This window comes from Bidens hawaiensis, unplaced genomic scaffold (assembly GCF_021521415.1).
Source record: "Bidens hawaiensis isolate Kalapana, Puna unplaced genomic scaffold, B.hawaiensis_p1.1 tig00044923_1, whole genome shotgun sequence".
Classification (NCBI taxonomy): Eukaryota; Viridiplantae; Streptophyta; class Magnoliopsida; order Asterales; family Asteraceae; genus Bidens; species Bidens hawaiensis.
The window spans coordinates 2,918-20,330 of NW_027497997.1; the positions used below are offsets into that span (position 1 = coordinate 2,918).

At 42.1% G+C, this 17,413-nt stretch overlaps 2 protein-coding genes across 2 annotated transcripts; both read right to left on the reverse strand.

Annotated features, from left to right (window-relative positions):
- Positions 1 to 612: 612 nt before the first annotated feature.
- LOC143595346 (pectinesterase-like) lies at positions 613 to 14,313 on the reverse strand. Its single transcript, XM_077074380.1, has 2 exons — positions 14,093 to 14,313; positions 613 to 1,304 (listed from the first exon to the last, which is right to left on the reverse strand). The coding sequence occupies exons 1-2, from the start codon at positions 14,181 to 14,183 to the stop codon at positions 613 to 615; spliced, it is 783 nt and encodes a 260-aa protein (XP_076930495.1). The 5' UTR covers positions 14,184 to 14,313.
- A 162-nt stretch (positions 14,314 to 14,475) lies between these two features.
- LOC143595359 (pectinesterase-like) lies at positions 14,476 to 17,300 on the reverse strand. Its single transcript, XM_077074392.1, has 2 exons — positions 16,901 to 17,300; positions 14,476 to 15,167 (listed from the first exon to the last, which is right to left on the reverse strand). Exons 1-2 carry the CDS (start codon positions 17,289 to 17,291, stop codon positions 14,476 to 14,478), a joined length of 1,083 nt encoding a protein of 360 aa, XP_076930507.1. The 5' UTR covers positions 17,292 to 17,300.
- Between the last annotated feature and the right edge of the window lie 113 nt (positions 17,301 to 17,413).

The following is a 17,413-nucleotide window of genomic DNA, read 5'->3' on the forward strand; positions in this document are numbered from 1 at the left end:
CAATGAAAAAGCACCAGGTGTCCCCAAGGACACGTGGCGCAAAGCAATTGGAGGAGGCCAACAAGGCTGAGCCCAATCAGTGGAAACCCTAGCACTATAAATACCACATCAACTCCACAAGGAAGACAGACAATCACATCCAATTACAGAGTATTCAGCTATATTAAGCAATACACTCCTATTTCCTTACTCTCATATTATTATCTTCTCCTACAAACACTTATTCTCACACCGGAGGGTTACCCCAAAGAGGACCCCTCTGTCCCTTTCTGAGGGGTAAGTTGACGGTGTTGTTCATTTTGTAGGTGGAAGAACCCAGATTCCAGAGAACCATCGGTGGAATAGCATAATCACACCCGATGAAAGTAGATCGTCTACCAGTGAGTCGATCCACGTTTCTTCAGAGTGAAACTTATTATTCTATGAATGAAGTTTATATATCTTATTACAAACATATTGTTATATACTTATTGCACATTTGATAACACAAGATGGGGGCAAAAAACATTTTCCTACACACACAACACACTTTAAATACTTAACAATAATCCATGAATTAATGTCAAATGTTTATTATCACAATGTAACAACAATTATTTGACATACACAACATCACAACCCAAGAGTGAAAGGAAAACCTGTACTCCCTAACCAATCACCACCGAAAATAAAATTCCCAACGGTAAATCCTTGAGCTTCTGAAACATTCGTAATCACCCGGTACCCGGGCCACGTCACTCTGCTAGTCGTATTCGCCCCCACCCCAGTATTTTGATACTCACCATAATACAATGTAGCAAGCGCAAAATCCCCATCCCATGGGAACCATCCCGCGGGGTTTATTACATCACTTATATCCGTTTGCATCACAACAGTTCTCGAAAAGTTACGCCAAGGACGCCCTAGGTACGACGAAAAGTTTGCTTGCACCGCTTGTAAATCGGAAGTGGCTCCAATTGTTGATCTTTGAATCACAATCCCCGTGTTTTGGTTTGGGTCGCTTCGGCCTTGGGCCGTGACCATGTTCCTTTGCCTTGGGTTTGGTCTACGGGCACGGATGTCACAATTTTGCAAAACGGCTGCAGCATTGCCGAAAATGAAGTCAACTGTGCCAGCTATGTAACAGTTGACATAAAACTGACGGTTTGAGTGGACATAAAGAGTGTCTTGGTATGCTATCATACCACATCGGTAGAATGCTGAGAGATCTGATCCGACTCGTAGGGCCACTACTTGTTGCCCGTTCGGTCCTGCTGTGTTTTGAAAGGTTATATCGCGGGCTAGGAATCCAGAGCCCACCGCGGCTACATATAGACATGATTAGGTGTGAGATTAGTGTCAATAACGATGTTTTAACAATATGAGTAAAATATTTATAGAGAAAATGAAATCTTTGTCAAGGTTTAAATGCATAATGAAAAAAAACATTTTTATATAATAGATTTGCTTCATTCAAATTGACTACTTTGGAATTTTGGATTTTCATAGGTGGTTTAGAGTTATGCTAACTTACTATGTAACTAGTTAGTTTGCGACTAATAGGAGTGAAGTCGAAGAATATGTTTGTGTGGCTAGTATAAGCTGGCTACGTATTACGGGAGGTGTGGAATGACCACGTAAACGCTACGTATACATCACATAAGCAATCGTGGGCTTAGCATTTCACATCAAAACATGTGATGTAGTGAGATAAAATGTGAAATGTAATGGAAAAATTGTTAGTCATGTTATTAATTAATAATAAATAAAAATTAAATAACAACCACCGACACCCACTACCAGCCTCACATCTGCTCCTTTCATGTCATGTTTTGTGTCCCAGCTGTTGGAGTGACAGGGCTTTGCTAAAACACATGTCCTAGTAAGCAAACTTATTTGATGACGTGTCAAACAACTTGGATAAAGAAATGAAATCTTGCAAAATCACATCAACTTAAACATAACATATGCAATTTATTCATTTAACTATCAATAAATAATATATCTAAGTTACTTTATATTACGAATTATTTAATGTTTATATTAAGGGGAAATCTTTAAAATAAACATTTTAACAACCGTCTTTCAACTTTACTCATGATTTTAACATAATACCTAAAATAGTCATTCTAATCCGTCGGATTTGATGGAAGCACCATAACTGCTGACAAATATCTACTTTGCAATATTAATCGAGAACGATTTATTATGCAAAACTTGATGTGATTTGTTAGTCAAAGTAGCAAACATTTTCAAAGATTCGATGTATCCATCCAACTGTCCAAGTTCACTAGCGTAGCAAACCAATCCAAAAAAAATTCCAAATTACTTTTAATCATTGATATAAAAAATATCAACCGGCTGAATTGGTAATACTGGATTTCACATATCAAGCTGATATTTTTAACCAGGTATGGTATTTTTGGACTGTTTGTTAGAATATCGAACTAACGGTTTTTTTTTCCACCCTAAAATATCGGTGTTAAGCCCAAAAGATTTTTTATATTTTGCGACCCATAATTTTCAAAAATTACCTTTAACCCATAACTTTCAAAAATTACCGGTTCACCTGCTGAACCATTTTTTAGCCCAATCCAATATAATAAGTTAATTAAACCCTGGTTCTTAAAACATTGCTATTAATTATATTTTGTAAACATAACTAGAGGCGGGCAAATAAATCGGTTAACCGAATTGACCCGGAATTCGAACCGAAACGATTAGCAGAAACCAGTTTGGAACCGAGTAAAACCGTAGGTTCGGAACCGGTTTGTAATTTTCTCCCCCAAAACCTGTTCCAACCCGGTTAACCGAACCGATACCAGCAAAAACCGGTCAAATCCCGAACCGAAACTGATCAAAACCCGAACCAAAACCGATCGTACATAGTCAAGAAACCAGTTTCAAGTTTCAACCCGAACCGAAACCGGCCATAAACCGGTTTTGACTTTTATTAACCAAATAGAACCGGTTTCAACCTGAACCGAATTTGAGTTTTAAACCGATTTGTACCCCTCTAAACATAACTATTTAACCATAATTAGTTAAATACCACTCACCGACAGTGGCAGAATTAAACGTAGTACTGTTGGCGGCAACACTTCTATTAGCAGTAATAAACGTTGTACTTCTTCCAGCACCCAAAAACATCAAGTTCTGTTTATTACTTGCAACATCCACATTTTCCCTATACACTCCTGCCGCTATTCCAATCACATATCTACTAGAACTTCGATTCGGAGCGGCCGCAACGGCTGCAGACACCGTTGTAAAGTCCCCACTGCCGCTATTCCAATCACATAGCTACACTACCCCCATCTGATTTCACGTCGTCAAATGACACTATTCCACAAAACACTCAATCGGCCATTTTGGGAAAAAAAATTGAAAATTATTTGCCAGAATAATTCAAATGACAATATTCTACAAAACACTCAAACGGCCATTTTGACAAAAAAAAAATAAATTAAAAATTGAAAATCATTGGCCATGTCATTTGAACAATATTCGAACGACTGCTTTGATTATAGAGGTCAATTTTTAAAAATTATTGGTCAGAACGACCGTTAGGCCAGAATCTGGACCTGACTGTAGACGATCAAACTTGAGAATTGAAAACCTTTGGTCAATACGACCGTTTGACCTCTACCCAGACGGTCAAATTTTAAAAATTATTGGTCAGAACGACCGATTGGTCAGATTCTGGACCTGACTGTAGACGGTCAAGCTTGAAAAATGAAAACCTTTGGTCAAAACGACCGTTTTGACCTCTATCCAGACGGTCAAATTTTAAAAATTATTGGTCAGAACAACCGTTTGGTTAGAATCTGGATCTGACTATAGACGGTCAAGCTTGAAAACTGAAAACCTTTGGTCAAAACGACCGTTTGACCTCTATCCAGACGGCCATTTGAACGATGTGGGATTAGATGTCTGACGGTATGTTAGTAGCTAACCCTTTGGGTATTTACCTGGTTGGTTATAGTAGTGCTCATAAGAGTAATTATGTCATCAACAAGCCGATGATTTCCATTTTTCCTATGATATGTTTTCAGGTGACCTATGACTTCGTCGAGCTCTTCCAATGTATCAGCTACCATCTCCAAACAATCCTGCAGAGCGATTTTCCCACGTGTCGTGAGATTCGTCCTAGCCGTAAGATTCTTTATGATCAAATGATTCTTTTGGATCCTATCTTTCGTTTGATTAATAGCCAGTTCGACCACATCTTTAGACGTTTTAAGTTTTCCAGTAATATCAGGGACGCTGGAAAGCGTGGAGTAGCATAATTCCGGATGGAGGGTGACACTACACGATGATTTCACGATGTCGTGAGTCGCTGATTCTCTTATGTTATCGGATGTAGCAGCCGCAATAAGCAGGATTGAAGCCAAAACTATGAAGAATATATATTTTTTCGTGACGGAATCCGGCATTACTCCAAGGAAGAGTTGCTTGATCATTGCTTGAATGGATTTGTAGGAGATATTGTGATCAATAGTTGGTGTTTGGCTGTTTGCATTTTTTATGTATATATGTAGTTGTACATGTTTTATTATATGTGGATCATCTTGTACCTACTATAGTTAGAATCATTGAAAAATATCCATAACAACAATAATGCTTTTAACTTATTATCATAAGCTTACAACTTTTCATTGTCACAATAATTCCTACAGATTTTTGTATTAAGCCTGCAAATAATTTTCAAATTATGAATATTATTTGAGGAGTAAAACATTAATTATATGTATGTCCTTGTAATAAATACTTTGAATTTTTATTCTACAAGGATATCGGATTTTAATAATTCAAACTTTGTCTTATTGACAGTGTTAAGCCAAACTTTAAAAATGTACCACAATAGTTCTACGTTTCAACCTATTGGCCGCCAACGAGCTTTTCATTAACTGGGTTGGGTCTCGTTAGTTTTTTTATGGCGTGGATGATGATGTGTACGATGATGTGACAAAAATAGTGATATGAACTGCTTATGTGGTAAAAAAATAATTTTAAATTAAAATTAAAATATTCTAACCAAAATAAATGAACGGAACTACTTTTCTAACAAAAATAAACGAGCAGAACAACTTTTTTTTAACAGAAATCAACAAACCGAACCACTCTTCTTTTGATCTCATAGATATGATACCTTACTTACCTTAACTATCTAAGTTATTGCATGAATCAAGGAAGATTATAAAAATATACTTGCATTTTTGTGCTGGTGTGCTTAATATTATATGTTTTTGTTTTACTTTTCCGACAATATTTGATTTCAATTTTAAAATCCTATAGCGTTCTCTTTGTTCATCTATTTTGTTTGCTCAGTTTTACCTCGGATATACATATACTCTTTTGTTGCGAAGCTTCTTGCATTACACGGATATTGAAATTACGAGTCTTTGATCGCATCATCGATAGATCTGACGTTATTCGTATACGTATTGCTGTCTTCCATAACATTCGTTATAGTACTGAAACTAAAAAAACAAAATTGACATTCGGTCAATTTACGTCGTATTCCTTGCTGTACAATAGCTAAACAAAGAAACCAAAAAAAAAATGTCTGCAACCACTAAAGTGCTGTCAAGTGACCCAATATAAGGCCCTGTGACTTCAAAGTTATCTTTTATACTATACAATATATATAATAAAATGAACCGAACTGGTCCGATATTTATTGTGGGAGTGAATGACATAAAAAACAAATGTGTGTTAGGTCGCATTTACTAATATTTATTCGGGGCTGATGTGATACAAAGTTACGGGCTTCAATAAATTGGCAGGAGCCCACAAGAAAGGAGCATGGCCATCCGAGAATTGTTAAAATATTTCGAATCAAAGGCCAGTAAAAATATAAACCTTAAGTATAAAATATAAATTCGATAACTTAAATTAAAATATAAACGGCCGTGAACGACACAATGGCCCTGTACCTCGCACAAGCAAAATCCCTTATGCGCGATTTCAACGACTGCAAAGTCATACACGTCAAGCGAAGTGAAAACAAATCTGCGGATGCGTTAAGCAAGCTTGCATCATTAGCCTTCACCCACTTAGGAAAAGATATCCGCATTGAACTCCTCGAGGCACCTTCGGTCCCGCACAAGGAAATTTGTGTCATCCAAACCGGCACAGAAACGTGGATGACACCAATAATAAAATACCTTGCGGCAGGCACACTACCAGAGTCAAAAGCACAGGCAAGAAAACTACGCTGTAAAGCGCCGAATTATCAACTCATTGATGACATCCTTTACAGACGTAACTTTCTTGGCCCACTCTTGAGATGCGTGGACAACCAAGATGCTGACTACCTCCTAAGGGAAGTACACGAAGGCATCTGTGGAGTACACGCAGGTCCCCGCGCTGTTGTAGCTAAGCTAAACAACGCGGGATACTTTTGGCCGGGGATGCATACGGACGCGCTGGCATACATCAGAAAATGCAGGTCTTGCCAGCTCTACGCACCCAACACGCACCGCCCGAAGAATGAACTTGTTCCAGTCACCTCTTCATGGCCATTTCAGAATTGGGCCATCGATGTGACAGGCCCATTTCCTACAGCAGCAGGAAATGTTCAGTTCTTAGTGGTAGCCATCGACTACTTCACCAAGTGGATAGAAGCAAAACCCTTAGCCCAAACAACCGTAAAACATATCAAAAAATTTATTTGGGAATTTATTATTTGTCGTTTTGGACTTCCACAGAATTTGGTGAGCGATAACGGCACCAACTTTGCTGACAAGAAGCTACAACAGTGGCTGAAAGAACTTCAAATCACCCACACCTTTACCTCAGTGGCACACCCGCAAGGTAATGGTGAGGTGGAAAGAGTAAATAAGAGCATCGTCGAAGGCATAAAGAAAAGACTATTGGAACACAGATTCGGCTGGGTGGACGAGCTTCCGCACGTCCTTTGGGCAAACAGAACGTTGAAGAAGGCCAGTACGGGAGAAACCCCGTTCAGTCTCACTTATGGCACTGAAGCCATGGTCCCGGTCGAAATTGGTTTACCCTCACCAAGGGTCTTGATTCAGCCAGAAGACAATGATACGGAAAGACGGTTGGACCTTATGCTAACCGAGGAACGCAGAGACTTAGCCGCAGTGCGTGAAGAGAACTACAAGCGACAAATGCAAAAGTACTACAACACGCGGGTAAAACTCTACAACTTCAATGTAGGAGACTACATACTGCGTAACAACGAGGCTTCGAACCAAGAAATCCCAGGAAAGCTGGCCCCGGTCTGGGAAGGGCCATACATTATCAAAGAAGTCCTGGGAAAGGGCGCATACCGGCTCGAAAGGCTCGATGGCACTCCCATCCCAAGAACATGGAATGGAGCTCAATTACGCAAATGTTATATGTAGATCAATTCCAAACTTGTAAAGAAAATGCCTAGAGCCACTTCTAATGGAAATGATTCTCCTTTCACAATGTGTTGATAGCCTTACCTTTATACTTATGAACTTCCCACACTGATGTGCCGGTATTCACCGCATAAATGGGGGAAGAAGTAAATCGTTACGTGTGGAAGGCGGCAAAACCCGCATAAACACAACGCTAAAAATAAGGAAAACCTACACGCAGGTTAGATGTAAGTAAAGTTTAGCCATCCTTGTAAGTGCAAGTGACGGTCTTACCCGCACAATCACGAACAAGGAAGCAAAATTTCAACCTATCATCTACCACGTTCAAAGGTTAACTTATTCTGAACACTTGGAAAATTTCAAAGGAAAAGATGAGGAAAACTTCCACGCAGGTCAGATATAAGTAAAGTTAAGCCATCCTACTAAGTTTAAGTGACGGTCATACCCGCACAATCATGAAAGAGGAAGCTAAACAAACTTATAATTTACCACGTTAAAAAGTTAACTTATCTAAGTACTAAAGAAATTGCTAAGTTAGATCAAAACATGCGTAAAATAAACAAGGCAAAGAACTAACACAATCTTTATTTCATCAAATTCAAATATTACAAAGATAGCTATACAAAAGCAAAAATCTACGCTAATGGTGGAAAGGGATCTTCAGAATCAAGCTTCAGGACCACTTCCACTTGGACCCGCTCCATCAGTAGAGCGTGGTGGTTCAAGGAAAGCTTTAAGAATAGCTAGCCCATCATCAGTAGCAGCGACTTCGTTCACCTTCTCCACCATCGGATGCGGGAAGGCGGCATACTGGTTCACTGCTTGGTCGTAAATAGCTTCAGTATCCACATCATACAAAGGGAAGTTGGAAGGCGGGATGCCTTTCTCAACGAACCCTAGACCAAGCAGGAAGCCGGCCTTTTCCCCATCCTCATGAGAAGCGTTGAGGGCTGCGCTCATAGCATCGTCGTAAGACGTCTCTGAGAAGACCCGATGCACAACCTACAAAGAAAAAATACAAGTATCAGAACCTTTTCTATTTACAAAGAAAAGCGTAAAGACATGAAAAGCTTACCTGAGACAACGCTTCTCGAAGAAGCCATTCCTTGGCAACCAGAGCTTCTTGGAGGGCGGCTTGAGCTTGGGTACAGGCGCGTTCGGCTTCACTTTTATTAAGGTTGGCAAGCAACACTTCCTTTGCAGCAGCCTCTTCGACGCCCTTTAGCTTCCGCTCAGTGTGGTCAAGCACGCCCCTCTGGTCCAGGATTTCTTGGAGCTTCTTCGCGTCCTCCATCGCCAAGGCATCATGAGCCTGCTGGAGAGCCTCTAATTTGGCTTTAAGCTCTTTATTCTCCAGGCGTAAAGGCTCAGCAACAGCTTCAGCCTTGGTGGCCCTTTCAGTTGCGTTCCTAGCAGTTTCCTTAGCTAGCCGAAGCTGTTCATTAACAGCTTGGGCAGCCTTGGAACGGGCCTCGAGACGGGCCTGAACCTCAACTTCAAGGGCCTTGAACGCCTTCTCCTTCTCCGCCGCCGCGGCGGAGAGCCTCCTATTCTCCTCCCGGACAGCCCGCGCCTGAGCTACTTCCTGAAGGCGAGCTGCTTTTAACTTGTCGTTTTCACGACAAAGCTGCTCGACGCGCGGCTGCATCCGGGCCAGGAGAACCCGAAGCTCATTGCTTAGCCTACCCTCTTGGTAGCTAGCCATGGCTTCCCCCAACGCACCACTAGGAGCAGCGTGACGAGCCCACTCCACGCACTCCATAGGGGTGCGAAGGGTTGTTCCTCGGCGAATGTTCCATCGTGGAACATACACTTCATTGGAATCCGACACTGCAAAAAACAAAGAGCAGTTAGGAAAAGATGATTGAAAAATATAAAATAGGCCAAAAGAACCCTACGCACCTGTAGGGTCAATAACAGGCCGATAGCCGCCGAACCCATCACCTGAACCCAAGGGAAATCCATCCAAGAGGTCAGGCAGATGGGAAGGTGGCAGAGTTTGGCGATACGCCCCATGCATACCTGAAGGATCGGCCGTCGTTGCCGATGACGGAGGAGGCATGGTAGCGGCCGCCGCGGCGGAATCCGCAGCAATAGTAACCGCCGGCTCGGTGAAAGATGCTGTAAAAATAGCACTCACAGCCGGCGGTGACGTCATCACAGCTGGAACAGTCGGCTCAAAGGAGTGAGCAACTGAACCAGCGGAAGCAGGCGCAGGCGCCTGGGTCGTCGCCTCAGGTAGGCTGACCAAGCCTACCGTCATTGGCGGAGAGGTACTCCTCTGCGCTCCACCCTGGAATGCGTCAACATCCACGCCTGCGTAAAGAAGACAAGTGTTAATGATATTAAGCTATGAAGTTAAAGATAAAGGAAGTTTGTACTTACGGGTTTTCTTGAGCCTAAAGGTACGGAGAGGCGGGGACGAACCCGATGGAGCCGGCCTCTTTGCGCCGCTCACCGTCGTCTTCTTGGGCTCTCCGGAGGTGACAGTCGCAGCCTCCGGAGCGGTGGTCTTATCACCACCGGGATTCCCCGCCACCTCTTCGCTCTCGGTCTACGAATCAGACCGAGGCACCGGATCGGCAGTGGAGGCCACCTTCTCCTTCCCCTTCCCGCCGGCAGCCTTCTTCTTCCGCACCAACGGAGGACCATCTGCGGATTCCTCATCAGAACATACGATTAGAGGAATTCCAGCAGAGGTTTCAACATTGAGGGGTCGAGGGTTGAATAGCGCCTTACCTGGCCGCCTGGCGCTCAGGATCTCATGGCCTAGCGGGTAGACCTCCACGAACCGATCCGCCGTTTGTTCTAGGATGGGCAACTCGTTCTCGTCTAGAGCGCGAGTACCCATCCGAGCGGGACCGTCAGCCTCCCGCGGGTTCAGGAGCGACTGCAAGTCGTTCCCCTCTGAAATAAACAGGAAAAAAGTTAGAAGAAATTCAGAATCAACAAAAAGAAACAAAGCATACCGTAAGGAACAGAGTTCGAACTTTATTCGAGGACGATCGGAATCTTTCGCGCATCCGCCTCCTTCCACACTCGGCTCATCCCCAGCATCACCATCCCGGACTCCGCAAACCGGTAAACCGGAGATTGGACTCGGGATATCTTCGAAAACCATTCCGCCTCCTCGTAGTTGGAGGCGTGAAGGCTGGGAAGTGCTTGCCCGTTCTTGAATTTCATGGCAAGGGGGATGGCGCGAGCGGATATGTAGAAGAACTCCCGCTTCCACGAGCGAAGACTGCGCTCGGTTGCGCAGATTTTCAAACCCTTAATCCGGGTTATCAATGTATACCACCCCTGGATGCACCTCCAAGTGTAGAAGGTCATCAGGCGGTCAACATAGGGCTCAATGCCCAGAATCCGGCACACCCACTCGAAGTGCCGAATCTTGGCAATCGCCATCGGGTGCACCTCGGTCAGGTGCACACCGTGCCTCTCCAGGACACGGTAAACAAACTTTGTCAATGGGAACCTAAGATTCCCATAAACAAAGAATGCAGCATATACCCCGATCTTGCCTCTGGGGGCATCGTACACCGTTTGATTGGGTTCAGGAAACTCAGGCTCGAGAGACTCGAGCATGAACTTCCTGACGACGTACTGGTACAGATCGACAGGCAGAGCACACTGGCACTCACCAGCAGTACTCTTGTCATCGGTTGTAGATTCGAGATCACGAGACGACATCTTGCAAAAGAAAGAAGAAAACGATTTCAAGAGAATGCTCGGCTGAAAGATGAGTATTCGCCGGAAATCGTTCTGAAGATGAAGAGAAGAGTGAAAGTATGAATTACAAAGAACCTTCTCCCCCTTTATATACTAATCGCAATTAATGCGATGAATTTAATGCGGAGGAGAGAGAAATCAAAGGTGCAATGAAACTATGACACGTGGCAAAAAGCAAGCTGGCAACAGCTGTTGAAAGGACGCATACCATTAATTTCGCGGCCACGCGCCCGAAAAATCGGGCCCACGCGCCTGAAAAAGCATCTGGAATGACCAAGTACTGTCACGTCACCATAACTTCCTGCACGTCCTGACACGGTCAGAAGAAACCGTCGCACGACGTTTCAGAGGTTTAGACTGTTCTTATCCTTTCACCAACTCTTCGAATTTCAAAAAAAAAAAAAAAAAAAAAAAAAATTCAAAAAGATTCAAAAGTAAGCGGGAAAATACCCCTTACCTTGGCAAACAAGTAACCATAAGACGGGTGCGGGTACAGTGTCAAGGCAAAACCCTTCACATACTTAGCACCCGCAGGGAATTGACGCCAGGAATACCTTGGAAGTAAAGTAACCGTAAGACGAGTGCGGGTACAGTGTCAAGGCAAAACCCTTCACATACTTAGCACTCTGCAGGGAATTCAAACCAAGAAGGATCTTCTGGGCCATGCTTGCGGAAACAGGAGTAACATCCCCGCATGACGGGAACGTCGAGAACTATATTGTTTGAAACTCCATGATGGGATTGGTGGTTTTAGCATAATTGATCAATATGTTGAAAACTACCAGAACTCCATGGAAAATCCACAAGTGGGACTCAACGCTCCTGACGTGCGAGGAGGTTACAAACCTACCCGCTTCACACCCAAAGATCAAGCAGAAAAGTCGGGAATTTCTGCGTGACATCAGGAAAACCGCGGGAAGAATCACCACGGAAAACCTAAAAACTAAACCCTTTTCAAAACCCCTTGCTAAGTCCAAAAGTTCACCTCACTTATTAATAATTCATGAGAAGAACATTGGACTGGGGGGACTTGAAGAGGTAAGTCCCAGCAGAGCCCAGTTGGACCCGCAAGACTCACCTTGAACAGGGACGTCTGCGCAATGACCAACTGCTCCAGCAGGACCCACCATGCTCAGAGAACCTTACGCGCAGTACGCCAGCTGTACCCGCAGGGAAAGCCTCCCAATGGTGAAGTACCCCGCCTGTTCCCGCAGCTGCGGATACAAGCCATTAGGGAAGGCTACCCGCACTAACAGCAAGGCTACACGCACAAGGCATTAGCTACTTCAGTAGTCACATGAAGGAATGAGCAAGGCGGGAATACTCCCGCCTAAATGAGCCAGTCCGTATGCTTCTGGAAGGTCTTTCGTACTATACCTACTAAGGTATGGGCAGAATAGACGATTTGACCAGAACAGCCCGTGAACCAATCACAGGGTGACAGCTCACCGACAACAGTACGAGGAGGAGCACCCTCTAGTACTGTTTGTCACTATTAGCCGCTGCCTACTCACCAACCCTTACAATAGGACGTGCGCAGCCTACAGTTGGTGGAACAGTGCATAGCCGGCAGTAAAGGAACAGTATACAGCCGACCTTGTTACTGTTGGCCGTAGCCTATCCACCAACCAGCATGGCCTGTGCGTAGTCCACTGTTGGTAGAACAGGAATACTATTCAGCCGGCTGTACCTTCTAGGAAACCTACCTTCGGCTATAAATACTCCAACACCTTGGAATGGTAAGGACATCATCTGATATCTCAATCTTATCTAGCAAACTCTTAATATACACTTATATTCAGAGCAATCTAGTCTGATTCTCATGCCGGAGGGTGGTCACAAGGAGGAACCCCCCCTTCTCAGTGACGAGCTCACGGTGTCTGTTTTGCAGGTCCCCTGAAGAACAACCTTCTCTGCCAGACCTCATCCTCGTGGGAAACATTACTTAACCCCCAGATTATCTATAATCTGCCCCGGGTCAATTAGTGTTTCTTCAAGGGGAAATCTTTAAAATAAACATTTTAACAACCGTCTTTCAACTTTACTCATGATTTTAACATAATACCTAAAATAGTCATTCTAATCCGTCGGATTTGATGGAAGCACCATAACTGCTGACAAATATCTACTTTGCAATATTAATCGAGAACGATTTATTATGCAAAACTTGATGTGATTTGTTAGTCAAAGTAGCAAACATTTTCAAAGATTCGATGTATCCATCCAACTGTCCAAGTTCACTAGCGTAGCAAACCAATCCAAAAAAAATTCCAAATTACTCTTAATCATTGATATAAAAAATATCAACCGGCTGAATTGGTAATACTGGATTTCACATATCAAGCTGATATTTTAACCAGGTATGGTATTTTTGGACTGTTTGTTACAATATCGAACTAACGGTTTTTTTTCCACCTTAAAATATCAGTGTTAAGCCCAAAAGATTTTTTATATTTTGCGACCCATAATTTTCAAAAATTACCTTTAACCCATAACTTTCAAAAATTACCGGTTCACCTGCTGAACCATTTTTTAGCCCAATCCAATATAATAAGTTAATTAAACCCTGGTTCTTAAAACATTGCTATTAATTATATTTTGTAAACATAACTAGAGGCGGGCAAATAAATCGGTTAACCGAATCGACCCGGAATTCGAACCGAAACCGATTAGCAGAAACCAGTTTGGAACCGAGTAAAACCGTAGGTTCGGAACCGGTTTGTAATTTTCTCCCCCAAAACCTGTTCCAACCCGGTTAACCGAACCGATACCAGCAAAAACCGGTCAAATCCCGAACCGAAACTGATCAAAACCCGAACCAAAACCGATCGTACATAGTCAAGAAACCAGTTTCAAGTTTCAACCCGAACTGAAACCGGCCATAAACCGGTTTTGACTTTTATTAACCAAATAGAACCGGTTTCAACCTGAACCGAATTTGAGTTTTAAACCGATTTGTACCCCTCTAAACATAACTATTTAACCATAATTAGTTAAATACCACTCACCGACAGTAGCAGAATTAAACGTAGTACTGTTGGCGGCAACACTTCTATTAGCAGTAATAAACGTTGTACTTCTTCCAGCACCCAAAAACATCAAGTTCTGTTTATTACTTGCAACATCCACATTTTCCCTATACACTCCTGCCGCTATTCCAATCACATATCTACTAGAACTTCGATTCGGAGCGGCCGCAACGGCTGCAGACACCGTTGTAAAGTCCCCACTGCCGCTATTCCAATCACATAGCTACACTACCCCCATCTGATGGGGGCAAAAAACATTTTCCTACACACACAACACACTTTAAATACTTAACAATAATCCATGAATTAATGTCAAATGTTTATTATCACAATGTAACAACAATTATTTGACGTACACAACATCACAACCCAAGAGTGAAAGGAAAACCTGTACTCCCTAACCAATCACCACCGAAAATAAAATTCCCAACGGTAAATCCTTGAGCTTCTGAAACATTCGTAATCACCCGGTACCCGGGCCACGTCACTCTGCTAGTCGTATTCGCCCCCACCCCAGTATTTTGATACTCACCATAATACAATGTAGCAAGCGCAAAATCCCCATCCCATGGGAACCATCCCGCGGGGTTTATTACATCACTTATATCCGTTTGCATCACAACAGTTCTCGAAAAGTTACGCCAAGGACGCCCTAGGTACGACGAAAAGTTTGCTTGCACCGCTTGTAAATCGGAAGTGGCTCCAATTGTTGATCTTTGAATCACAATCCCCGTGTTTTGGTTTGGGTCGCTTCGGCCTTGGGCCGTGACCATGTTCCTTTGCCTTGGGTTTGGTCTACGGGCACGGATGTCACAATTTTGCAAAACGGCTGCAGCATTGCCGAAAATGAAGTCAACTGTGCCAGCTATGTAACAGTTGACATAAAACTGACGGTTTGAGTGGACATAAAGAGTGTCTTGGTATGCTATCATACCACATCGGTAGAATGCTGAGAGATCTGATCCGACTCGTAGGGCCACTGCTTGTTGCCCGTTCGGTCCTGCTGTGTTTTGAAAGGTTATATCGCGGGCTAGGAATCCAGAGCCCACCGCGGCTACATATAGACATGATTAGGTGTGAGATTAGTGTCAATAACGATGTTTTAACAATATGAGTAAAATATTTATAGAGAAAATGAAATCTTTGTCAAGGTTTAAATGCATAATGAAAAAAAACATTTTTATATAATAGATTTGCTTCATTCAAATTGACTACTTTGGAATTTTGGATTTTCATAGGTGGTTTAGAGTTATGCTAACTTACTATGTAACTAGTTAGTTTGCGACTAATAGGAGTGAAGTCGAAGAATATGTTTGTGTGGCTAGTATAAGCTGGCTACGTATTACGGGAGGTGTGGAATGACCACGTAAACGCTACGTATACATCACATAAGCAATCGTGGGCTTAGCATTTCACATCAAAACATGTGATGTAGTGAGATAAAATGTGAAATGTAATGGAAAAATTGTTAGTCATGTTATTAATTAATAATAAATAAAAATTAAATAACAACCACCGACACCCACTACCAGCCTCACATCTGCTCCTTTCATGTCATGTTTTGTGTCCCAGCTGTTGGAGTGACAGGGCTTTGCTAAAACACATGTCCTAGTAAGCAAACTTATTTGATGACGTGTCAAACAACTTGGATAAAGAAATGAAATCTTGCAAAATCACATCAACTTAAACATAACATATGCAATTTATTCATTTAACTATCAATAAATAATATATCTAAGTTACTTTATATTACGAATTATTTAATGTTTATATTAAGGGGAAATCTTTAAAATAAACATTTTAACAACCGTCTTTCAACTTTACTCATGATTTTAACATAATACCTAAAATAGTCATTCTAATCCGTCGGATTTGATGGAAGCACCATAACTGCTGACAAATATCTACTTTGCAATATTAATCGAGAACGATTTATTATGCAAAACTTGATGTGATTTGTTAGTCAAAGTAGCAAACATTTTCAAAGATTCGATGTATCCATCCAACTGTCCAAGTTCACTAGCGTAGCAAACCAATCCAAAAAAAATTCCAAATTACTCTTATCATTGATATAAAAAATATCAACCGGCTGAATTGGTAATACTGGATTTCACATATCAAGCTGATATTTTTAACCAGGTATGGTATTTTTGGACTGTTTGTTAGAATATCGAACTAACGGTTTTTTTTCCACCCTAAAATATCGGTGTTAAGCCCAAAAGATTTTTTATATTTTGCGACCCATAATTTTCAAAAATTACCTTTAACCCATAACTTTCAAAAATTACCGGTTCACCTGCTGAACCATTTTTTGGCCCAATCCAATATAATAAGTTAATTAAACCCTGGTTCTTAAAACATTGCTATTAATTATATTTTGTAAACATAACTAGAGGCGGGCAAATAAATCGGTTAACCGAATCGACCCGGAATTCGAACCGAAACCGATTAGCAGAAACCAGTTTGGAACCGAGTAAAACCGTAGGTTCGGAACCGGTTTGTAATTTTCTCCCCCAAAACCTGTTCCAACCCGGTTAACCGAACCGATACCAGCAAAAACCGGTCAAATCCCGAACCGAAACTGATCAAAACCCGAACCAAAACCGATCGTACATAGTCAAGAAACCAGTTTCAAGTTTCAACCCGAACCGAAACCGGCCATAAACCGGTTTTGACTTTTATTAACCAAATAGAACCGGTTTCAACCTGAACCGAATTTGAGTTTTAAACCGATTTGTACCCCTCTAAACATAACTATTTAACCATAATTAGTTAAATACCACTCACCGACAGTAGCAGAATTAAACGTAGTACTGTTGGCGGCAACACTTCTATTAGCAGTAATAAACGTTGTACTTCTTCCAGCACCCAAAAACATCAAGTTCTGTTTATTACTTGCAACATCCACATTTTCCCTATACACTCCTGCCGCTATTCCAATCACATATCTACTAGAACTTCGATTCGGAGCGGCCGCAACGGCTGCAGACACCGTTGTAAAGTCCCCACTCCCGTCCGCAGCCACTACCACGTCAGGTGTCACGGTTCCTGACTGTAGGAGCCTTCGGTCTCCAGCCGACAACCACTCGGGCCAGTTTTCGTCGTTGTTGTTGTTTTCGCTCATTAGTTTTCTTGTGTTTGTGTTTTTTGATTCGTTTGTTGTGTTTGTGCTGGTCATGTTCTTGATCAAGGCTAATAGTAATTTTGATTTCTTTTATTAAAAATGGGTTGGTGTTGTTTCTTTTATTAAAAATACAGTTTTTTTTAAATATACATATATATATAAATATATAGTTTTTC

Coding starts and splice junctions, on each gene's coding strand:
- LOC143595346 (XM_077074380.1), bottom strand. CDS start 14,183: ATGTTTTTGGGTGCTGGAAGAAGTACAACGTTTATTACTGCTAATAGA. Junction 1,305..14,092: donor GTTTAATTCTGCTACTGTCG/GTGAGTGGTATT, acceptor GTCTATATGTAG/CCGCGGTGGGCTCTGGATTC.
- LOC143595359 (XM_077074392.1), bottom strand. CDS start 17,291: ATGACCAGCACAAACACAACAAACGAATCAAAAAACACAAACACAAGA. Junction 15,168..16,900: donor GTTTAATTCTGCTACTGTCG/GTGAGTGGTATT, acceptor GTCTATATGTAG/CCGCGGTGGGCTCTGGATTC.